This window comes from Doryrhamphus excisus, linkage group LG22 (assembly GCF_037039965.1).
Source record: "Doryrhamphus excisus strain RoL-2023G ecotype Guam linkage group LG22, RoL_Dexc_Guam_v1.1, whole genome shotgun sequence".
Lineage (NCBI taxonomy): Eukaryota > Metazoa > Chordata > Actinopteri > Syngnathiformes > Syngnathidae > Doryrhamphus > Doryrhamphus excisus.
The window spans coordinates 10260474-10285188 of record NC_136378.1 but is presented as its reverse complement, the minus strand read 5'-3'; the positions used below and the strand labels follow the sequence as shown (position 1 = coordinate 10285188).

General features: G+C 42.2%; 3 protein-coding genes across 9 annotated transcripts in view; 1 reads left to right on the top strand and 2 right to left on the bottom strand.

The window, feature by feature from the left end:
• LOC131110643 (N-acetylglucosamine-1-phosphotransferase subunits alpha/beta-like) overlaps positions 1-3086 on the bottom strand; it is a 4660-nt gene extending 1574 nt beyond the window's left edge. The window contains exons 1-6 of the mRNA XM_078788287.1: positions 2282-3086; positions 2107-2195; positions 1752-1871; positions 1212-1411; positions 1056-1120; positions 859-993 (exon numbers count right to left, since the gene is read on the bottom strand). Coding sequence (XP_078644413.1) covers positions 859-993; positions 1056-1120; positions 1212-1411; positions 1752-1871; positions 2107-2195; positions 2282-2413 — 741 coding nt within the window. The 5' untranslated portion in view covers positions 2414-3086. The remainder of the gene's footprint in view (positions 1-858; positions 994-1055; positions 1121-1211; positions 1412-1751; positions 1872-2106; positions 2196-2281) is intronic.
• Positions 1-24715, top strand: part of adam19b (ADAM metallopeptidase domain 19b) — a 27908-nt gene extending 3193 nt beyond the window's left edge. For 3 of the 7 annotated variants that reach the window (XM_078788283.1, XM_078788282.1, XM_058063924.2), the window contains 22 exons: positions 5147-5250; positions 5895-5980; positions 6070-6140; positions 11281-11359; positions 11543-11619; positions 11979-12291; positions 12616-12687; positions 19701-19867; positions 19947-20031; positions 20118-20257; positions 20405-20582; positions 20649-20738; positions 20818-21013; positions 21201-21309; positions 22090-22306; positions 22382-22459; positions 22529-22637; positions 22708-22834; positions 22925-23027; positions 23599-23805; positions 23880-23968; positions 24063-24715. In XM_078788283.1, the coding sequence (XP_078644409.1) occupies positions 5147-5250; positions 5895-5980; positions 6070-6140; positions 11281-11359; positions 11543-11619; positions 11979-12291; positions 12616-12687; positions 19701-19867; positions 19947-20031; positions 20118-20257; positions 20405-20582; positions 20649-20738; positions 20818-21013; positions 21201-21309; positions 22090-22306; positions 22382-22459; positions 22529-22637; positions 22708-22834; positions 22925-23027; positions 23599-23805; positions 23880-23968; positions 24063-24069 (2704 nt within the window). In that variant the 3' untranslated portion in view covers positions 24070-24715. Of the gene's footprint in view, positions 1-4993; positions 5251-5894; positions 5981-6069; positions 6141-11280; positions 11360-11542; positions 11620-11978; positions 12292-12615; positions 12688-19700; positions 19868-19946; positions 20032-20117; positions 20258-20404; positions 20583-20648; positions 20739-20817; positions 21014-21200; positions 21310-22089; positions 22307-22381; positions 22460-22528; positions 22638-22707; positions 22835-22924; positions 23028-23598; positions 23806-23879; positions 23969-24062 lie in introns of those variants that run through there. The other 4 variants (XM_078788285.1, XM_078788286.1, XM_058063925.2 and 1 more) reach the window with 3 other exon arrangements.
• On the bottom strand, positions 11464-18663 carry LOC131110641 (N-acetylglucosamine-1-phosphotransferase subunits alpha/beta-like). Its single transcript, XM_078788281.1, has 18 exons — positions 18482-18663; positions 18061-18149; positions 17699-17818; positions 16548-16750; positions 16384-16448; positions 16176-16310; positions 15886-16056; positions 15597-15806; positions 15345-15515; positions 14954-15077; positions 14499-14895; positions 14205-14424; positions 14012-14125; positions 13853-13926; positions 13685-13783; positions 13441-13608; positions 12977-13062; positions 11464-12214 (listed from the first exon to the last, which is right to left on the bottom strand). Exons 1-18 carry the CDS (start codon positions 18611-18613, stop codon positions 12207-12209), a joined length of 2586 nt encoding a protein of 861 aa, XP_078644407.1. The 5' UTR covers positions 18614-18663; the 3' UTR covers positions 11464-12206.

Sequence of the window (24715 nt, the reverse complement as noted above, 5' to 3'; positions counted from 1 at the left end):
ATGCGGGGTACATCCTGGACTGGTCGCCAGCCAATCACAGGGCACATATAGACAAACAACCATTCACACTCACATTCATACCTATGGACAATTTGGAGTTGCCAATTAACCTAGCATGTTTTTGGAATGTGGGAGGAAACCGGAGTACCCGGAGAAAACCCACAAATGCACGGAGAGAACATGCAAACTCCACACAGAGATGGCCGAGGGTGGAATTGAACTCAGGTCTCCTAGGTGTGAGGCCTGCGTGCTGTCCACCATGTACCCTTGTGGGTCATTGTGATCTGTGTGTTAGTGGCAGGAAGAAAAGCTCTGCTTCATTTAGGGAGAAGTTGTTTAGTGGCACCTGTTGTGACTAGGGGCTCTATTTTTGTGGCGCACCCTGTGCAGTGGTAATTTCATCCAGCGCACCACTGTGCGCAGCCACTTTGGTAATCTTGTAGGAGATGGGCGTGGCGTGCACCAGGGGTAGGTGTCCAAATTTTCATCTTAGTGCTGTGAAAATTTCTCGACAAAATGGTGCGCCGAAGGTGCGCTGAAAGCTCGCCAGCTCCAACCTGGTCTATTCTCGGCGCAGGCGAAACGAACCCGGTGAAGTGGTAAATTAACTGACTATATATGTAACCGTCTGAAGCCGCATGTACATTTTGGTATAATTGTCCCGTTACATCTGATGTTATATCAAAGATCACGTATAATGAGAAATCAACCTGACGGCAGCTGAAAGGGTACGGAGGATATATTCGGCTTCTGTCATCTCATGAATCCCATTCAAAGCGCGCTTACATTTTTGAGTATAATTTGTGAAATATCAGAATTATCATCACAAAGCCAAGCTAACTGGCAAGCAGCTTTTACCGCGGTTATCTTCTTGGTAATGGCGGCAGGTAATTTGGCTCGCAGCGCCTCTGACATTTTGAAGGAGCCAGTGAAGCCACTCAGGAAAGCCACGGCCCGCATTTGGATGACATGCGGAGCATCTTTGTCTGTGGTCTGGAAAACACAACTGAAAGATCATGAGAGCAATAGTGAGGAGGAATAAATCCACAACTCACCAGGTAACACTTGGTGACTGAGAATGTCTTGTTTTCTTTGAGCGTGTTTGCCAAAGCCTTTTCAGCTGAATGTCAGACATATGGATGTAATTAATATCAACATAACATTAACATTAAAACCTAATATATGCAATCATGGCTTCATTCAATCATCACCTTCAGTCTGTGAATGGAAGATAACCACGGAGACGGTGTCAGATGTTTTGAGAGGTTTGAGTTTCAGCAGTGCCTTTGCAGATGAGAAGTAGGGCGAGATTGAGGACAACTCGCCAGCATTGAAACTAGCCGGCACAGCAGGTTCGAGCACCAGCATGGGTGCTGAAATGCAGTTAGAGAGCGGGCATTGTGGCGTCTTTCTGGAACCAAATGAACAAGACTTAAAAAGTAAATGCTTTTGCTTTTTTTAAACACAGCCTCTGAATACTGCTTATAGTGGTAATGGTCTTGATAAACGTTTAAAATCTGTACTGGTTGCCAGTCATATACACTCATCCGTTTATCGCAATTGATTGTTTCCAAACCTGACCGTGATGTGAACATGAAATACAACCATGGTGGTTCGGTGGTGGTCTCATGAAACAATTCCAAAAACTTATTAAAGGTGCCCCTACTTTGTTGGTAACTTCGCTAATCATCCCTAGACTTGTTCAAGTTCTTTCGAAGCAATCAGGTAATGGCTAGATGACCTCCACCCACCTCACAGTGCGTTCTTTTTCTGCCAGTTGCTCTTTGGCCACCAAAAGGTTCCTCAGTAGGGTCTCGTCTGTGCCGTTAACCCAAGTGTACACCAGATCGATGGGAATGGGCGAACAGTTTCTGCAAGAGAAAAGAAGAAATCCAGCACCTCACATGAGTTTGCTTATATATTTAGACATTTTTTTTAATCGTAATTTTATGTCATGTCACAGGCATGTTTTTCATTACTGCTTATTGTTTTGCCTCTGAATGCCACCCAAGGAGATTAGCACAGGAAGTGTTGGTTAAACCTAAAAATAAGCCTTCACATTTGCTTTGAATGATCTCATTTTTGCCATACATGAGTCTTACTCACCTGCTGTGAAATGACTTACAGTCTTCAGTTTTCTTGAGCAGGTCTAATACCACATGGCGAGACCGGTCCAGACTTTGCTTTGCCACTCTCTGCATGCATAAGAGTAGTTAGTACATTATTGCAACTGAATGTCCCAGTGTCCCATATATGAGAGAAATATCATCAGTTGTCTCACCTCTCCTACTTGGTGGATGGACACCATGAAAAGTACAAGGGCCCCGCAGTAGATGAGAACTCTGTGTCGGCAAGGCCGACAGGTGCAGGTTTGCCTCAGAAGCTGCCCGAGCACCAAACTGACATCCGCCATTGCTCTCTCACGTCACTGTATTCTTTTCAACCGAGCTTTAGCTTACACAGTCACGGTATCTGTAACAGTGGGAGTAAGCAAAAGGTATCATCTTTGCATGACGGGAAAACATAACCGGTTTGATGAAGTGCCTTTTGTCATAAACACTTAGCACCAAACGTCTAGTGGCGAGCAGTCCGCGGAATACATATTAATTAATGTCCATTAAACTGTATTATGAATGTATTTTCTGTATGAGTCCAGTTGTTTTTAACATTTTCTTGAGTAAAAATTACTGAATTTGAGCCCAACAGATTGGGAGTGATAAAACACACACAGGTGTGGACTTAATATTATTATTATCTATTTTTGAATCTGAAGTAGTCCGTTCTGTATTTATTTACTCTTATTTTATTTTATTATCTCCCATATCTTCCCTTGTCTGTCTTATTTTGAGTGATTTAATTTATTATGACACTTTTGCAGAGCTGATGGAAATGTGACATGAATGTAAACAATGTTGTAAACAATGTTGAATAATCATCAGGGAGCGTATTATCACGCTATCAACTAAGACCGGTTTTCCCACACCAGGGCATGAATGATGAGATATAACTTGTTGTCTCATATTTTGTTCAATAAATAACGATTTATCTGTAGGTTTACATATATTTTACACAATAATCTTTATAATATTGTCATATTTTTACATAATAAAGCAATTAATGAATGTATATAGAACATTGAATACCTTCTTATTACATTCTAAATGCGTTCTTTTTGTTTAAACCATTATTAGAGCCTGGTAGATATGAAATAACAACCCTATAGTCACCCATTCAATAGTGATCATTCATCAATTAATTTTTCAAGAAAACATGATTACTGTTCTTAGTTTTACCCTCATTTAATTTGCGTTGCGACCCTTGCCATAAAACATGTCAACACTGTCATCTAGTGGTCACTACTTGATACATCATTCTATAATTGAATGGATTAAAATATGAAAACTATATACATTATACATATATATGTACATACATATACAATGTATTATTATGTAATATTCTCCAGTTTAAGAGTTAACATTCATACATTAAAACTATAATATATAATAATATATACTATAATAATCAGTGTTAAATTTACACAGCAATGCCCCCTCGCTCTATTGGTGGTGACAGTGTTGCTTTTGGTAGTGATGATCTTGTCTATAATAATTACTTAATCATCTAGAATCGGTCAATTTTTGGACAGAAGTAGAATAATAATATGTCAAACTTCCCCTATTATGTGAACGTGCACTGAGCAAAAAGCAGAACCATCTTCTCCCTCGAGAAGATGGTTCCTCAAATGTGAGGGGTGTACTCACCTTTGTGAGATGCTGTAGCTACTAATTTATCATGCTAAACCATAAAAATCTTTATGAAAAGAGTTCAGGCTGCATCGTGCCTTTCATTTTCTCTTTTTTGGTCTAGGCATAAGACATGAAACTGTATTCGCACACCTCAATCAAGCACTGCAGATACTGGAGTGTTTGGCAGGAGCACTCATGGCCTTGTCTCGCTGCCAGGATGCCATTTACAGAAGTGAATGGGTTGGTGGGCCTGCACTTCCATCAGTGCTCAGAATAACTCACACACCCGAGTACACTCTATCCCCTCTGACATGTGCTCTATGGCATAGTTATCATTGCACTTCTAAATGACCGGCTCAGTATGAATGGCTGCTGTGGAGTTAACCTACTGTATTTCATTACCACCGTAAGCTCGTTTACTATGAGTGCTGTATTTTGGGGGTTGGTGACCTCTTTTGAAGCTACTGTACATGCTTCAGTGAAGTCAGGACTCACTCAGAGGAGCACCGATCCTAAATGCTGTGTCTTGTGAATGAGTCTGAAGACAATGCACTTGGGTCACAGCAAAAGTCAACACGGTCTCTGGCTCGGTCTCGTGGCCTGACACATTTTATTTAGCAGAACATGTGGAGGCAAGTGGTTCAGTTATTTAGAGACAGTATGTGTTTACATTCAAGCCTGCTAGTTGAAACTTGTTAAGGATATTCTCTTTCCTCATTTAGTGGCTATAGGGGATTTCATTTAGTCAAATGCAGAGAGTACATGGCATCTGTTAGGGTTAAGGCATGAAGGTTTGTAATTGTAATAACATTTGTATATAATTTCATAACATTCATATTTGAAACTGTTTTTTTTACAATAGACCACTATTTGACAAGTTTATTTTTCAATTTACCATCGGTTTGGACATATTTATTGAACTGGAGTGCGCATCTGACAATTAAAGTGTGGTGTCTATTTTAGTGGGGGCCACTATTTGAGGAAATATGGTAATGGTGGTGATGTGGCTTCATGTTTTTTGTTTACTATCTATCGATTTATGGGTGGCACATATCTGTGCAAGTTCTATGGTCCTTAATTAGCGAAATATGCCTTTAAGAATCATATATAAATAAAAAAAAAACTTTAAAACCTTTCAGGCTAGGCGTTGTTACACTAGCTGTTGAATGTCTGTCAGGTTGAATTCTTCTTCGTCTTGTCTCTTGTCCTCTGCGCGTGCGCCTGTGCGCGTGAAGGGGGAGGGCTCCAAAACGTATCCATCACCGCTCTGAGAGCAGCGGTTCTTTGCCATGTCACCCCGACAGAGAATGTGTCTGCATCTGACGTGAAGGATCCAAAAGGAGCGTACACATTAATGTATCTCCTTTCCGTATTCACTGGGGGCTTCTCGTGTTTAGGATGCGTCCTACTCTGCTCCATGGCGCGGCGTCCTCTATCTGCCTACCCCTCCTAGCGCTCCTCCAATGGGCTCACCCACTCGTGCAAGGCGCTCTTTACCGCGGTGAGTCCCACTTGTTCCGCTATTCGTTGCATTTAACGGAGACGCCAATGAAAATGTAAATAACAATGAATATAGGCTGTACCGTCTCTTACAGTTGAATCATTTCGTACATTTGAGTGCCTTTACATTGGCCTGGTGGACCACAATTACGTTAACTATTAAATCAATATATGAAAATAATACACTTTATATTCATAGGTACATGCTAGGCTTATATTCTATTCTAACAATTTAGTAGTGCAGTCTCGTTACTATATATTAGACCAGTGGACAACTATTCCATCAAATTAATATCCAGATTGAGTTTATCCAAATCATTATTGAACGCCTCTTCATGTGCAGTACACACACTGCTTATGAAGTGAAATATGTGAAACTCCTCCATACACATAATAAAGACGATTAAAGGATTCCCTTGACGGAATCTGTTTATAGTGTCCGGACTCTAAAAGAACCCTAATGCATTCTTCATCAACATGTGAACGCTTTATTTGGACACCTGATTCTGCTGACTGGTTTATTGGGCGCAGTGTTTGACTGTACGACAACCAAGACATTGTACCGAAACTTAAATGTATTTTTAGTAATTATTTTTGTCAAAAACTAAACAAATATCATGCAACAGCTTCTTCATCTTTGTGCAGGAGAAAAGAGTGCAGCGGCCAGTTATGACATCACCTATCCCGTATGGTTGCCTCTTCACAGACACGGCAGGTCTGCCAACAGAGAGGTGAGTCACTCTCAGCATGTTAATTTCATAAGATGATTAAATACACAATGCCAGTTGTTCAGCTCTGAGTTGCTCCTGTGTCCTTTCAGCATCCTGTGGAGGCTCAAGTTGTCATCTCAGCCGAGGGCCAGGAGCTGAAGCTTCACCTGGAGAGAAATGAGTGAGTCATGTCGCTATCATGTATGAATTGTGCTCAAATTCGCCCGTGCATGTGAGGAATCGCTGCACCAGACGTCCACGAGACGCCTCGACTGCGTTCTTTGTTTGACCAGATGTTAGTTGACACATAGACACATGGATGAGATCAGGGCCCCCTCGGGGGCTGAGATGGAGATTACTCGGTGATGTGTTTGGACGACGGACGGTTGCTGACACCCGATCTGTGTGCCTTTTGGTTAACAGCAAGTCAGAGTACCTTTAAGATCCTGCAATCTGGTGCCTTCTGAGTGCTTCCCTTCCAGTAACTATGATAGATTGATAAGAAAGACTCTTATAGCTTGGTGGGATGTCCAAAATGTGGCGACAGACAACACACGTGTGCAACAGAAAGCTTTTGTGAGCAGATAAATGAAGCACGTTGTACCACACTAATGTATGTTTTCATTCACCCGCATCCACACACGCATTAGCATCAAGTCATGACTCCACTCTGTCTAACAGACAATCCCCTGCAGGATTTATCCCCATGTATGTCCCACCTCCCCAGCAGGTGGTCACACTCTTCTATTTCCTCCTGCAAGGAGTAGGGATACTTCATCAATCACCTCCTTGTTCATTGTTGTAGAGGGGAAACAAAGAGACAGAGCATCTTTAATGCACTCGTATTCTTTCATCAGTCAGGAAAGGTTTTGAAACATTTTAAGCAACTCTTTCCTGCATGGAACAACACAGGTTTCATCATTTTACTGACCTCATTTATTCAGTTGCAGGTAGACTTTATTATAAAAGTCATGTACCCATTTACTGTCAGGAACACCCGTTGATTTGAATCTCCAGACCCCGAATATATGACTCGTCGTTAATATTGTGTGATATTTAGGTCAATACAGAGAGATATAAAAATGTACTATTATAGACTCTGATTGTTATATTGGACAAACTTTGTAGTACATACAATACAAACAATTTTAGGATGCCTTATGGGAAACGCTGTGATCACCTACGACCATGCGTTTATAGGCTTCTGATTGTACAATTTACTTGGCTGCAGTATCTGCATAAGTGATTACTAATTGCAACAAAAAGGCTGAGAAATCATAGGTTTTTCCACACATAATTGTTTTATTTTCATCACTTCTGTACATTTTTGTATAAATTACTATAAAGTAATATAAATTATTTTGAGACAATACATGAACTGTATCAAAGACCGTGTCTTGACAAAGACAATAAGGTATTCATTTAACAATATATTTGCATTATTTTTGGGTGTAGTTTACAAGAAAAAAAGACGCAATAGCAGTTCTTTATTTGGAGAGACAATCATGAGCTATGAAAAAGCTCACAACAAGCTTGTCAACCCACTGGAAATTACAGCAGCTCATTACTCAATATACTCTGACCCATAGAGTCATCTTACAAAGAAAACCAAACTCATCACACAGCAACTTAACACTCAAAGGTTAGCTAGGAAATATACAAACAAGTACCAATATGAAAATACAATAAAATAGAAATTGGATGGTGCTGCAATGATGGCTCTGTCCACCAGAGGGAGCCAGAGGAACCACACTGGCATGCATTATGCATTATGGGAAAACCTGTTCATGAGCACTAAACATGACAAAGCAATATAATCTCTTGATTATATAAAGACTTGTTTGCTCCGTGTTTGAGAGAAGCGCTCACGGCGCTCAGTCACTGTTGAAGAACCAGAAAAAAGCACAATCCTCATGAACCTTGAGGTTTGAGTCAAAGTAAAATTTTCCTCTTTGTTAAACAGATAACTACTGTCGTTTCGTGTCTTTCCTGTTGTCTTGAAACAGTCGTCCTTTCAGGATATGTGCACATCATTGTCCTTCCTGTCACATCCTCCTGTCCTCACCTCGTATGTCCTCAACTATCAGCACTAAAAAAAAAACAAGCACCCCATTCTCTCCTCTGACGCTCCCCAGAGCTCCCAAGACAAATATACATCTCCCACGTGTACGGACGGCTGTTAGGGGTTGCGGCCACACGCAGCCACAAAACGCCAATGCACGCAGAATACACAAACAAGGCTTAGACCTGATGGATGTCAGGGAGAGCAGGAGATGTCTTACTGTGTTTAGTCTGCTCAGATGTCTTAACACACACACACACACACACACACACAGTTTCCTCGTGCAATAAAAGCCCGTAAATCCTCCATTGCCTTCACCCCATGTGAGGTGATGTTATCTGATACGATGAGAGAATGCAACCCACTGACCTTAATGCATTACCCCACATCCCGTCCTCTTCCCTTCACCATCTCCAAAGTACATTAGCATGAGTAATCCCCGCTCCCAACAGAAGCTGAACTAAGCCTTTGTCTCGCTGATTCAGACGGCACCGCTCTCCTCAATCACAGCATCTGTCCTCCCCCTGGACCACATCCAACCTCTGCAGAGTCATCTTAGGCCAGCTCGTGTATTGGTTCATTTTTGATATAGTCTTCATTGAAAAATGCTACTGAAAGGCTGTTTAGATACCATGCAAGGGCTCGATGTTTGCAATGAAGCGTGTTGCAGAACCAGCTGAGACTGGATTTAAGGGGTTTTGGAAATTATGGGCAAATGTTGAACAGTGATGTGCACACTTTACACCACCATTACACCACCATGGTCAAAAGAGCAGTCTCACTGACAGGACAGCCGTCAATCATTATGGCAACAAGTGCAGTGTCATATTACTCTCATATTATTACTCATATTTCTTCTCTCCTGCCTCGGGCTCCGTTAATTCCTAATACATTTTGATAATCGGATATGCATGAATTAAATGCGAATGAATCATTTAAAAATAATTGAAAAATATTTAAATATGAATATAATGTCCATGTTCTTTTGTCCAGCCCTGATACGCATTCAAAATGTCAAATTCATTTCAATTCAAAATGTGTTCATAGTGTGAAATGAGCATACATTTTGACTCAAGAAATCAAGCTTAAACCGACCTAAAAAGCGAATAATCTGTATATTATTGCTCAGCACATTGACTTGAATGATCATGTTATCATTTTCCTGTGCACTTTTGCCTCCTCCTGTAGAAACAGATGATATCATAGACTTTATTTGTACAGGCTTAGTTATTACAGCAGTGAATAATTTTCATTGCAGACCCCCAAAACCTCAGTTTAAAGATGTTTAATTGTGGGAAATACACACTCTTTGTCACTGTTTTAATCTAAATGTTAATTAAATTAACCGGGCTTCAAGTGGTGATTACATCATTTTGCTAAAGGCATACTGTGTCTATATGTCATGCGTTGTCAGGTTTAAGAGCCTGCAGTCTGGTGCACACTCTGCCATCCCCAAGGAGCAGTGTAGGATCATAAATGTAGCAGCAGAAGAGAGGAGCGGGATTGTTCATGTCTGCATCATTCATCTTTTGTGATTATGAGAACAGCGCCAGGCTAAAACACGGTTAATCATCTGACATTTTGCCTGTAATTCCGCCTCTTGGGAGCAAATGCTGGGACTCTTTTGGGGATGGGAGTGAATCAGGAAAACTAAAAGAAGCGTTAAATGGGTTGTAAGGTTAAATGGCAACTCATTGAGAAGTTGCTTTGCAGCTTCATTTCTTCCTCTTGCAGGATGTCTGTGTGTGTGTGTGTGTGTCTGTGTGTGTGTGTGTGTGCACATTTCTTGCCAGACCACATAATTTGTTAAAGCATGAGACAACTGCTTTTTGTCTGTCTATTTAGAGATGACATCAATAGGCAGCCATTGTCTCATGACGCTCATCTCCTTTATTGCATATAAAGGGAGGGAAGAAAATCCTTCTTGTGTCTTGAAGCAGTTTTTCCAAAAGAAAATACCCCTCTAAAGTCACATACAAAAACATTCATTGTCCTACTGTCAACCATGCACGTCACAACAGCATATTTTAAGTTAAGAGGGTATATTTAATGAGCATCTACAACAACTTTGGGGGCTGAGAGCAGGCTAAACAGTTTGCAGCAAAGACGTGTGAGCTCAATTATAGAGCCTTTCAATGTGAACATGTGAATTACAGCTTACTTACGATGTAATGCAATTTGGAACACAAATGTATTAAGCGATGAAACCAACGTTAGACAGTATGTCTATGATATTAATGTAAACAGTACTGCCTACTTTGTGACCAATTTATAACCTCAGTGAGGAATGGTGGTTTGTTTATACATTTACAGTTTGGACAGTTCTTTCCTTTAGTCATCTCACTATGTGTGTGTGCGTTATACTTGTTCATAGAATGCACACAGAACAACTCAGTTTCTGTCTGTTTTAATGTTGTTTTATTATTACCACTGTAAAATAAGCAGCTTTGACTCTGGAAAAAAAAGTTTCAAGTGTTGGAACTTTCATAAAGAAAGTGAGAAACCCTAGTGAATTCACGAAAGAAGTCGAAGCAAAATGCAGCGGAACCTTGGTTAGCGTCATTAATCCATTCCAGAAGGTCGGAGTTGACCTGCGGTTCTTTTTTCCATGTAGTAGTAAACTAATAGGCAACACAGTTGGACTCGTAAAGTGTAATAATATTTTTTTTTTTGTAAATGTGCAAAAACTGTAAAACATGCTAACCAGGACGTACTCTAACCAAGGTTGCACTGTATTTCTTATGGGGAAAAAAAAAACTGCAAACTAAAATCAAGGAGCAGGACAAAGTATGTGTTCTACATGTGCTTGAGTCCTCCAACAAGCATCACTTCATGGTGTCTGTTCTCATGACGTCATGGCTACAGATGGTTTGATGGATGTGAGCTGTGACAAGAGGAAGGAGAACTGGGGTTTACTGGGGGAAAACAGCTGTTGAGTAGGGAATGTTTATGAATGAAAACAGGAAGGTTGAGCAGTAAGATGGGGTGCAAGACAAACATCTGGATAAAATGTAAATACTGGGCCAGGAGGTTGTCACAACAGCTCTGTCTTGCACACATTAACATCGTATGTGTGTACTGCGGCATTCATACGGACATCACACCGTATTGTGTTGTTTTCTATGGAACGTCCAAAGATACATTTATCAAATGCAGCCAACAACGTTTGTTTATTTAGCGACAATATTAACACAACTACAGTATAGTTAGAGGCATAGAGAGCTTTTGAGGTATATTAATACAATCCATGTATCTCCAGGCAGCTGTTGACAGCTGGATATCAGGAAATATGGTACACTCCAGATGGAAGCCGCATGTCCTCTTCCCCTGTCAACATGGTAAGTGAGGCACTTTTAATGAGGCACTTTTAATGAGCTTAACTGCAACAGGGACGCGTAAAGAACCAGAGGATAGACATAAAAAAATTATGACCCAGGAAGTGTTCCAGTGATGAGAATTCAGAAGATTTTATTATACATGAATGAGTTGCATGTTGATATCAGATTGTTTTGGCATTCTAGAATCACTGCTTGTACCACGGAGAGGTTTTGGGTGTTCCAGGTTCCAGCGTCGCTGTCAGCACATGTGCAGGACTCAGGTGAGAAACACCTGCTTTCTAAGAGGGCTGGAAACAAAAGGTTCTCAAGATGCAGTCATGGATGGCCATAACTGTGCCATTGTTTTATAATGGAAGAAAAACACTGTCAACACAAACGCTGTTACTCTTGTCATCACAAAATCATTTGTAAAAAGTATCAGTGCACCACTCTTGACATCGGCTGCCATCAATAGCCAAAAGTCAAAAATCAAAATGTTGATACAAAACTATAGCTGAGATATTGAAATACTTTTTTCAGTAGTTAGACAGTGACACATTTTAGCTAAAAGAGCACACAGATCCACATTGATGCACTAACTTGGATGGACCCATTGATGGATCCTTCTTTGTTTCCACAGGGGACTCATTTCTCTAAACACGAGCGTCAGCTACCTCATTGAACCCGTTTCCACGGATACGCCTCAGCATGCTATTTTCCGAGCCGAAAGTGTCACTCTACCTCCAAGTAATTGCCTGCAGCACCAAAACAAGGAGCTGAAAAAGTTCCTCCATGGGATGACATCGCCACAAAGGATAAGGGTGAGTGTTGTAACGAGTAGTAACACCAGAGATACTGCACTTGAACATCACACCTGTCGTTTAAAGGAAAGAAGAGATGTGAGTCAGAATATGAAATATGTGGAGCTGTTGCTGGTGGCAGACAAGGCTGAGGTGAGAATGCTTACATGTTGTGTAATGGACATGGACTATGGACTCAAGTCACTTACATTAGTGGTTGTCAACGCTTTTGAAGATTCATTTACAATTTTCAGTATTCATAGGAGGGATGAAAATATTTATTAACACTACTTCTCCATTTCACACTGGCATAGAAACAGAAGAAATGTGTTTCTTTTCTTTGTTTATGCGCTGACTCACATCTTGTTTGTCATTTGTACAGTTGGGAGTTTCTTTTTCAATGTTAATTTGTTCAATGTTATGTGTATGAGAGTGTGTGTGTTGCGGTTAAACACACGTGGTTATTGTGGCTTTCAGTTTGACAAACATGGGAGCAGTCTCGAGAAGACCAAACTGAAATTACTGGAAGCTGCCAATTTAGTTGACAAGGTAAGATTTTATTTTGTCTAAAGTGTAAGTACCACTGGTTATTGTATCCGACCGGCGGGAACACAGGTCACGTTATGGATCGATAAATGGGAGGGTGCGAGGAAACACAAAGGATAAATTACGGGTGTTTCAGATATGTCGTGTTCTACCTCAATAAACACAACATACTCTTTTTACACAGAGCAGTATAAACCTAGTGATTTAAACGCTTCAATCGTTTCAAGTCAGTCATCTGCAAGGAGAACGGTGGCGCCGTGACGGCTTATCCATAAATGTATCAGCATTTTCTTCTGGAAGAGGAACTTAAGAATCAAGACGACCAGGGCTCCAATGGTACAGTATTTGTAGAACCTCAACTTCTCTTGGTAGGCTTGCCTGTGAAATGTGCAGGGTGTGTGTGTTTAGGTCAGAGGGTCCCAAAATATACAACAAATTCATTGTAATTGAGACCAAGTTACTAATTTAATTGCAGTAAATTGACATTTTAAGACTTAATGGGCTTTGCATTTGGTACCTGGACCTTCAATGAGGACTTAACCAACTTAATCCGTTTCTTTATACCACCACTATGGTGTCACAATTATGAGTTGTGCTCCTCGCTTTTGAGTATACTTTGAGGATACTTCACTTTTCAGGCTGCGTCCTTTTGTTCTTACTTTGTAATAGCTTACATATTTCCATTAGTGTCTGACGAGTCTATCCCAGCTGTCTTTGGGCTTCTTACTTTCACCCCAACTCCATCATGGTTCTTACCATTCCCAAAGCTCGTCTCTGTACAAAATCCTGTTGGATTTGGTTTTGGGCAGCTCAAAGGTAGAAGGCTGCGGGAACATGTCTTGGTAAAACTTTGCCAGCTTTGCTTTCACTTCCTTGGATGCGCTTTGAGTGTGATCTATTCCATCGTTCATGCAGATGAACTTTCTGTGGAAGTAAGTACAGAAGATATCTGAAGAGGGCTCAGTGTAATGTTTTTCAGACTTACAAGAGTTCTTCTCACTTGGGATGGGTCAGAACATCTTTAAACTCACGACCGGCGTTGGCTATGTTGTTGGTAATGTACTTGTAATGTGTGTCCTGCTGCCCCATGACTTGATATCTGCAGGACAGGTGACTTATTAGCAGCAGCATGGAGGTTTGCTGAACACGTTATTAGTGGAGGTCTCACTTGTACGTCGTGCCTTTGTAAATGCGATCGATGACAGGTTTACAGTTCAGGAGTAGGCTTTTCGTGATGGGAGGCTGTCGAAGAAACCATAGAACCGTCATCCAAAATCTGCACAAAACTTGCTTCTTTTGCTTCGACATTGAAGTGTACACGGCTCACCATATCTTCGTCATGGTCGGTCACCTGACAGGGTTTCACCTGAGTAATACCAGTGACTTCTGATGGAAGTGTTTCACAGCAGGTGATCAACTCCTTCTTCAAATCTTCAAAGTTCTATCAGGAACCACAGAAAGAAACTGATGTCACAATCAACTGAATTGATTCTTGATCCAAGTTTGGAAGCCACACCAACCGCAGGATTGATCAGCTGCTTTTGGATTCCAGTGCCGAAATCTTGAAACTCACTATTGGACAGAATGCCAGAGTGATCTTTGTCAGCCGTGTCAAACGCCTCTGCAATGTTGACCTTGTGTACGACGTTCATCAGGAAGTAATAGTAGGAAAAGGACATCTGCATGTCATTGGAGTGACGTAATTTGTTGCTGGAGGTCCTCTCAAACTCTTTTGGGAATCTTCAAGAGGAAGAACGAAGCAGACTCAGCACGCAGCCCTTTGTTGGCCTTTGTCACAACTTGTTGGCACTCACGTGTCTTTTAGCTCTTGTATGATTGCCTTGTCAAACAAATGGGGTGTGTGTGCAGGAGATTTTCGGCTTTTGATGCCAAACTTGCGGTTGTACAGCCTGTCAACGAAGCGTAGCGCTTCGCTGAAACTGCTTAGCAGCTTCCGGCCAATGGCGGCACTATTGCTATCAAACAATAGCACTCTCTGTAGATCTTCAGCATCTTCAGCAGTATCAGTACCAGACGCTTTCACCTTGGGGCCGCCTTTGCCCTCATTCTCATCCAACGACAAGATTGGTAGTTTTAGTGGAAGCGTTTGCTTTTGGTTGGTGGCCTCGGGCGTGTTGGCTTGAGGAAGCTCACCACCAATAGTTGTAGAGCCCCCCCATAAACCAACATTGCGTCTAGACCTCTTTTTTGCTATAAGTAAAAGAACATATTTAAAATTATAGTACAATGCCATTGTACATCTCTTTACCTTTGCAGTCTCCGCCATCCCAATCACAGGCAGCGTTGTTGCATTTGGAATTACACTTCCCATTCTCGATCAAGGTCCCTGGGCAGTTGCGGGCACAAGGGAGAACAGTCGTGGTGACATAAACCTGCAGAGAAATCATAAACCATTTATGTCGCTGAGTTGTTGGAATAATGTAATTGTGAATGAATGTCGGTCCGTCAAGGTAAATCCATCCATTTTCTATACTGCTTATCCTCATTAGGATTGCAGGGCTATGCTGGAGCCTAAAGGATACAAGTATAATCTTTGGAAATATACCCTGGAGGAAAGTGTTATTTTGGGGATGCTCCTATGGCAAAGCACGTTTCTATGAGGTTGTCTGGTGATTGAGGTCTATTCTGATATACTATACTTTGTGCTCATCTGATGAGGTGTAGAAGTCATCCAACCAGATGTCTTTGCCAAGCATCATGTCGTCGTTTAGGTAAAGAAACTTCTGTGACAGTCCCGGAATGCGGTGGAGGTGGCTCTCGATGGCACGTGAGCTGAAGGTGGGGAGGTGACTGTGGTTCAGAAATACTTCCTGCAATGCACAAGAGATACCTGTTCCACAAATCATCCCCCGACGTTTTGACTATATGTGCCAGTGAGTGGGAGATTTTACCTTATGCGTGACAATTGAAAGTCTCGGATTGCTCAGGTCGAGCCAGAAAGGAATCTGTCCGTTAGTGACGACAAAGATGTGTCGCACCCAGGGAGCGAATTTCTCCACAGAGCGCAGAGAATGTCGGAGTGCATCATTGTCCTCGAAGCGATTGGCTGTGAGAAAATCTCTGGTCTCTTTTTTTGTAGGGACGGGCTGCATCTGCACAAACTAAAAACAAAACAAAAAAAATGACTGTCAAAGAGGTACTGTGATCATTTCATAGTCATAGTTTGGAGTGGTGTAGAACCTTGATGATGGCGGTCAGGTCCCAGAATAAGTACACGGGGCTGATGACCAGCTCCTTCCCATCCAGTGTCATTTTCTCTTTTCCATGTTTTGCCTCCTCGAGGAGATCAGTCAAGTTTTGTGAACTTCTGAAGTGGAGCAGAGCGATACGGGCCTCGCTGTACAACTCAAACTGAGAAACACATCAATGGTCTTACATCTTAAAATGGAACAGTTTCAACTTTTTGAATAGAAGTTTTAATAGAGTGGAATTATTGCCACATAGCAAACTAACTGGACGAGCAGCTTTACCCCATTGATGTTGTTGGTGATGACGGCAGGTAATTTGTCTCGCAGCTCCTCTGATGTTTTAAAGGGGCCTACGAAGCCAGTCAGGTAGGCCACAGTCTGAATTTGGATTACATCCGGAGGATCTTTGTTTGTGGTCTGGAAAAAGCCCGCATAAGATCATCAGTGAGGGCCAAAAAAAAACAAAAACAAAGCATAAAACATAACTCACCAGGTAACACTTGGTAATGGAGAATGACTTGTTTTGATTGAGTATTTCTTTCAGTGCCTTTTCAGCTGAAAGACAGAGTAACGTGATACAGTAAACTATTTGTTTTTGACAAGCCAAAAACCTCATAAATGTAGTCGCAATTTGATACAAGTTTAGCTCTTCACCGTCAATCTGTGAGTGGAAGATAACCACAGAGACGGCTTCGGATGTTTGGGATGATTTGTTGAACTCCATCAGCGCCTTTGCGAGCGAGAGGGAGGGTGCGATTATGGACAACTCTTTCACATCCAACCTGGCCGGCAGGGCAGGATCGAGCACCAGCATGGGTGCTGAAATGCAGTTAGACAGCGGACATTGTGGCTTCTTTCTGGAAAACAAATGAACGAGACGTAAAAAGCTAATACTGCTGTTTTTCATTGAAAAGCATCTTAACTCCTGGTTTCTTTTTAGCGGAAAAACAACCACTTCATACTGTTTGTCTTGGTTAGGGTCATGGGTAGTATGCTGGAGCCTATCCCAGCTGTCTTTGGGCGAGAGGCAGGGTACACAATCACAGGGCACATATAGACAAACAACCATTCACACTCACATTCATACCTATGGACAATTTGGAGTCAATGTAGTAACATGTTTTTGGAACGTGGGAGGAAACCGGAGTGTCTGGGGAGAAACATTTACTCGCTGACTCACACTACAGTGTGGAACCTCAGTTAGCGTCCTCTTCATATGGTGCCCGTCTTGTTCTGTTGGTAATACGTACATTGCAGGAATCGAACAGTGTTCTTTATGTTTTGTTTTGTTTTTTATAATAAAACATCATACGATGTCACAGAGCATATTTGTATAGTTTGACAGGCATGAAACCATTCCAAATGCATATGAAAGAACGAAAGCGATAAATAAACATTACAAGGTTACGTTTACCTTCATTGAACATGTGACTGTTCACAAAGACACAATGTGGCAGCGAGATCAACCACCACCACCACCTTCCTGTTTTCAACCAGGTCAAAAATCACATCTTCAATGAAGTTAAATGTAACCTGTGTGTTTAAAAACCTTAAACCTTGTGTTAAAATCTTTGGCTTTCTGGAACGGATTCGTAGAATTTTTTTCATTGAACTTTTTCTTTCTGAATAAATGGATTCGGTTAATGTGTCGGTTGGAGTCGGACCTTTTAGAATGAGCTATATTTCCGCCTTGTTGATCACCTCAGCGTGTGAAAGGAGTAATTCCGTGACTGAACACCAGGTATTTGTTCAGTTGTAGTTTATTCCAAGCAATCAGTCAATAGCTGTCAATGGCCTACACCCACCTCATAGCGTTTTCTTCCTCCGCCAGCTGCTGTTTGGCCACTAAAAGATTCCTCAGCAGGATCTCGTCTGTACCGTTCACCCACGTGTACACCAGATCGATGGGCATTGGCGTACAGTTTCTGCAAGAGAAAAGAATAACATGAGCAGCTCTCATGGGTTGGTCTGCATTAAACCAATGAACTTCAACAACGTATCTCAATGCATGTATGTTCAACTTCTTTATGTGGCTTGCTTTTGGTACAGAGAAATCCATAATGTCAGATGTTCATCATCTTTCTCTTTTGTTATTTTGCCCCTGAATGCCACGTAAGGAGTGTGGCACAGTGAAGGTGTTGCTTTGCAGTTTGTGAGCCTCACTCACCTGCTGTGGAACGATTTGCATTCCTTGGTGTTGTTGTCAATGTCAAATACTGTGTGGCGAGACTGATCCAGACTCTGCTTTTCCAATTTCTGTACACATCAGAATAATTAGTGCTATATGACAACAAGTTTAAGATATTGTTTTATATTTTAATGACTTTACATTGTCAATTGGTAATGCACTCATCCCTAAATGAACACAGATAAGTGATCATCTTATTTTGGAAGTACGGTACACCACAGAATGGAAGTTGGACTACTTCTATTTCTTTGGTTTTGGACAGGTGTGATACTACAAGTGTACACAAAGTACCAGAGTTCCAACGAGTTCAAAATATACATAGATTAGACGATTCTAGTAAGGACCTCTGCAGGTTCCGAGCTATGAAACTGTCACAGCACAATGACATTATTAAACTTACCTCTCCTATTTGATGGATGGACACCACAAAAAGGACGAGGACCCCGCAGTATATGAGAGTTCTGGGTCGGTGAGACCGACGGGTGCAAGTCTGCCCCAGAAGCTGCTTGAGAACGAACTTGATGACTGCCATGGTCCTGTTGCTATCCTGTACTGTAAGGACATAGTATGTAAAAGTGCCTGTGATCTTTTTTATGAGCTCTTTATGAGCTGTCATGGGAACCGGTTTTGTTCGCAAGCTTATCATGCCATTCATCAATCCATCATTGTTTTCTCTTCAAATTGTACTCACAAGCTGGCACGAAGCCCAGCTGACGTTGAGGCGGTGTATGCCCTGGAGTGGTTGCCACCAGGACCTAAAATCATAATGGTGTAATGCTGAAAAATGCTGTAATGCTGAAAAACTGGATTAATGTTTAATTGCAAGATCTCTGTAGCAGGAAAAGTGAGTACAGCTCGCAAGACTAATGTCATGTACACAAGCAAACATTGTTGAATAACCATTTTAAAAGATGCTGTTATTACCAAAACTCTTGCTATCTGCTGTCGCTACGACTGCCAATCCAATGTACCATACTGCCTTACAACGGATTAGTGAACGTTAACATTGAATATGTCACTTGACTCAGTTGATGTTCCGTGAGTGTGATAAAGGGAGAATGAGGAAGTAATGTGTCATTGATGTGATGAGCAATGTGATGCGCCTTCTCTGTGTGAATAATACAATCTTACAAATTAGCACTGCTATTGGCATGTTAAGGTTGGCAGTAAAATTGGCAGTGAAAAAAACACAGTAAAAAAAGTGTCAGGCTGTGTACTTGCACAATATCACCTTCAAGCACTTGTTACGTCTTTTGATAGTGTCCATTCATGGCAATAATGCATGTTGATAACGCAACTATAACCATTTTAACAGGTACTGTTATACTAGATAAGTGAAAAGATCGGTTTTCCCATACCGATTTTGCCCTACCAGGGCACAAACGTACATATTTTTGGACAAAAATAGCATTCATTTGTAATGGGTTAGGTGTGTATTACATATTACCTGATACCGGGGTCGAACTGGTACTTTTGAAATGGTGCTTTGTGCTTAAAGAGTGGCCAAACTGATACTTAAAACAATTGAAAACGTTCAAATTGTCTAAAATAAACACCATGTTATATGTTATATGTACTTCTCCTGTTAATACTTCTGTATACATTCTACATACACACAGTACTACAAGGCTTTGAGCATCCGTGTGGCATTGATTGGTCTGGAGGTGTGGACCAGCCAGGACATGATCGCGGTGTCCAATAATCCTCACAGCACGCTTGCGGCGTTCCTTTCCTGGAGACGCAAACATCTCAACGTGCTCCCTAACGACAACGCTCAGCTCATCACGTCAGTATTTCACCTCGTTTGTCTGAGATGACGACTTTTATTCTGGTTGTTGAATCTAATAAACACTCGACGTCTCCAGGGGACGGTCATTCCAGGGTGCGACCATCGGACTGGCGCCTATCAGAGCCATGTGCTCCGAATATCAATCTGGTGGAGTAAACACAGTAAGCGTCGGATTTAAAAGTTGACACACTGTTATGAAGTAGATATGAGGAAAACTGTTATTCTGCATTTGTGATTGTGGAAAAAGGACCACTCGGAGTCAGCTGTTGGCGTCGCTGCCACCATGGCGCATGAGATGGGCCATAACTTTGGAATGAGTCATGACAGCGTTGGATGCTGCCAGGCCAAAGATGAGGACGGTGGTTGCATCATGGCAGCTGCGACTGGGTATTTTTTTTTGTTGTCTGAAAATACACTACAGTAAATCATCCTACTATAGCTAGACATTCACTTTCTTTTCTGATTTTGGATCAACATTTGCACAACATCAACATTTTATTTCTAAGTGCCCCCGCCCCTCATCTTATCTCGTAGACACCCTTTTCCACGCGTGTTTAACGCTTGCAACATGCGGGAGCTGAAGAGCTACCTGAGCTCCGGAGGGGGCAAGTGTCTCTTCAATGTACCAAACACCAGATCCATGTATGGCGGGCAGCGTTGCGGCAACGGCTACCTGGAGGATGGCGAGGAATGTGACTGCGGCGAGGAAGAGGTCAGCTTCTATCTGTAGTATTCGTACGTACGAAGACTTGAACTCACCAGATGACTTTCTCCACAGGAGTGTACCAGCCCCTGCTGTAACGCAAACAATTGCACTTTAAAATCCGGAGCTGAGTGCGCCCACGGTGTCTGTTGCCATAACTGCAAGGTTGCATAATATAACAGTTTAACAGTCACATGAGTGATGTTTTGGTCAACTAATATAAAGTTAATGTCGCACTGTGAAGCTGAAGAGTCCCGGGGTGCTGTGTCGGGCCCCATCAGGCCAGTGTGACCTGCCGGAGTACTGTGACGGAAAGGCGGAGACTTGTCCTGCTAACTTTTATTTGGTGGATGGGACATCGTGTGCTGATGGGAAGGCTTACTGCTACACGGGCATGTGCCTCACACTGGAGCAACAGTGCCGCTCGCTATGGGGACGAGGTGGGTAACCTGCGTTGTGGATTAATGTCTTATTAATAGCTCATAGCTTTTCAGATGCAGCTGCATCTATGATCTCCAAGCAGGGCAGCTCATCAGCATAGTGATCCATGTTTGTAGTGCATTGTCTTCAGTAGTACAAATACTTAAAGAATAGTGAGTTTTTGAGTTTTGTGTGTGTTCCGCATAGATGGCCGCCCAGCTCCTGATGTGTGTTTTAAGAAGGTTAACGAAGCAGGGGACATGTATGGGAACTGTGGCAAAGATCTCGTGGGGAAATACAGGAGCTGCAAAGAAAGGTGAGTTTTGTTTATTATTTTCATTTTGCATAAAATGCAAAAAATTTATTGTCGTTTTACAGATAGTAGAATGAAATTGGGACAGGTCTCACAGCTAGGAGACCCAAGTTCAATTCCACCCTCGGCCATCTCTGTGTGGAGTTTGCACATTCTCCCCGTGCATGTGTGGGTTTTCACCGTGTACTCCGGAGAAACATGCTAGGTTAATTGGCGACTCCAAATTATCCATAGGTATGAATTTGAGTGTGAATGGTTGTTTGTCTATATGTGCCCTGTGATTGGCCGAGGGTGGAATTGAACTCGGGTCTCCTAGCTGTGAGGCCGGAGCAGAACCATTCATTCATCCATTCATTCATTTTCTACCGCTTTTTCCTCACGAGGGTCGCTGGGGTTGCTGGAGCCTATCCCAGCTGTTTTCGGGCGAGAGGCGGGGTACACCCGCCTCTCACAGGGCGCCAGCCAATCACAGGGCACATATAGACAAACAACCATTCACACTCACATTCATACCTATGGACAATTTAGAGTCGCCAATTAACCTAGCATGTTTTTGGAATGTGGGAGGAAACCGGAGTACCCGGAGAAAACCCACACAGAGATTTGCCGAGGGTGGAATTGAACCCTGGTTTCCTAGCTGTGAGGTCTGCGCGCTAACCACTCTACACCGTGCCGCCCCGGAGCAGAACCAATGTTGTCAAATTGTGGTTAGCACATAAGTGTGTAGTACTTTTATCCCAAAGTGAATGGACTAAAATGATGTATTTTCCTTGTTTGTACCAGAGATGCTAAATGCGGGAAGATCCAGTGTTTATCTTCAGCATCCAAGCCAATAGAGAGCAATGCGGTCCGCATCGAGACCACAGTGACTGTGGGCAACAGTAGGGTGCAGTGTATGGGGACACATGTCTACAAACCTGGGCATATTGATGAGGAGGCGCAGGGAGACACTCTGGACCCAGGCCTCGTCATGACGGGCACGAAATGCGGCGATGACTCGGTGAGACTTGACCGAATCTGCACATTCATTGAGTTTTTCATAACATATAATGTTTTTTTCCCCCGCTTTCAATAGATTTGCTTCAACGGCGAATGTCGCAATGCATCTTTCCTCGGGGCTGATGACTGCCATGCCAAATGCAATGAGCATGGGGTGAGTTTATACTTGATGAGGATGTGCGTATGCACGTTGTTACACTCTACTTTCCTCCGCTTTCACTAGCTGTGTAACAACAACCACAACTGCCACTGTGAGAACGGCTGGGCTCCTCCTTTGTGCATCCAGAGTGGGTCTGGTGGTAGTGTGGACAGTGGACCTGTCATCAATCACAGTGAGGCAACTTCCTGTTATGTATGAACTATTTTATTTTACTCATGTACTCATACGCTATATTCCAATAGGCAACCTCCTTCCCGCACTGCTGGTTCTTCCTCTGGTTCTTTTTGTTCTGTTGGCGGTTGGACTGTGGTGCTGCTATAAACGTAAACTCCAGTCACTTAAAAGTCCAGCTCCACTACCTGTACCAAGGTACGTAGTCCTGCATCTGTCCTCCACTACAGCAAGCATCACTAAATGAGTTTGTATTTGCATTAATCATCCGTGTGTTTCGGCTTAAAGTTGTACGGTGCCAGTTGAAGCCAAACCTCTGCACGCTGACGCTCATGGGAACGGTCACGCCAACCCAACATTCTTGCTAAGGAAGCAAGACTCACACCAGCAGGTATAGAAATGACACATGACAGTCAAATCTCAATATGTGAGATTAAGTTTTTGGCCTGCTTTTGTACATTATTGCATGTATAAAACTATTCCATTTGACCTGTAATGTATCGTTCTGGAAAATCCAGTGCCCTAAAAAGGCAGCTGACTCACCGGCAATTTGATAAAAAGGTGAGGAATGCGATATTGACAGACGGGTTGCTGGATTGTCTGCATCAGATAAAAAAATTGTCAATGCACCTATCGGTATACATTCCTACTGGCTGGCCTCTTCCTTCCTTGGAGTAGAATCACAGATGAAGTAGCTCAGGTGAGGCATTCAAGGCGCATGCGGCCGGTAGGAAGACTTTGGAGAGTCTCTCAACTGGCTGGTGAATGCCTTAGATCCACCGGAAAAGCTGGACGAAGTAGTAGGGAGGGGGGGGAAGTATGACCTTCCCTGCTTAGGCTGCACATTTCTGTATTAGTGACTGACTTGACTTGGCTTGACTATTAGCAACAAATTATAAGAAACCCTCAATGACCATAAAAATGAGGTAATATCAGTACCAATCACTTGTTTCTTCTACAAGGGCAAGTCCTCTCCTCATCTGAGACAGGCCAAACAAGCCATCATGCGTCCAGCAGTGAAACCACCACCTGTACCAATCCATAAACACCACCAGAGGCGACAACAAGCACCTTCGCCACCCTCAGGACCTCCACCTTTGCCTTCTGATCCCCGACCAGAACCACCTAGCAGACCTCCGCCCCCTTGTCCTGTCAGCACCTCATCAGTGGTAAATATGAGTATGTCGACATTGATATGAAGTCTTGAGCAAACTTTGTGACTGATTGTTGTGGATTTTTTTAGCCAGCAAAAGGCCAAATAGTCACCACTCATGCATTGCTGAAGGGAAAGGCAGCTTTGGCGCCATCTGCTGGACATAAAAATGCAAACAGGTGAGTTAGACAAATGACAACCAGTATGAATGTGTCAATCAAGGCAGAATTTGGATGCAACACATCTGACGACTTATTATTTCACCTAATCTAGATCTTGAATCTCAGGGAGAAATTGGGGACCAATTCCATCACTTCCAAAAAATGACATGACACTCTGGACCTGTGGACTGCATTTTATTTGCATGGTGACTCTGGCGGAAAGAAATGTGAATTATTTGAGGCGAATGTCAGCTGTGATGAAAGATTATCTGGAATATTTATTCCAAAGAAAAATGAATGTTTACATGATCTAATAAACACGGTGCCTCTGAAAGAGCACCGGCTGTGAATGGATATCTTATATTAAGAAAATATGCCAGTGCTGAAGTTCTTCTTATGCTTCTTATTTGTGGGTAATGTTGGGATTTGAACTGTTCCTGATAGGAAGAGATGGCAGAAGCGTAGCAAATGTCTTTTTTTAAATATGTTTTTTTTATTTACTGCAAAAATGATATGAAAATAAATACACTGCTCATATTAGCAACATTTTCATATCTGTTTAGGAACAACAGATGCATGTTCCTTTGAATTATGATAATAAGCATTGCAACAGGGAAGCTTGTCATAATGAAGGTACTAATTGGTGTTAGAAGTTGTATAGAAACACAGCTGCCATATTGAAGAACCTCTATGCAAACTCAGGCTTTGTAATTTCATCTCATTTCCAACTGGAAGTCAATAAAATACATCATGTTGTGCATTTGA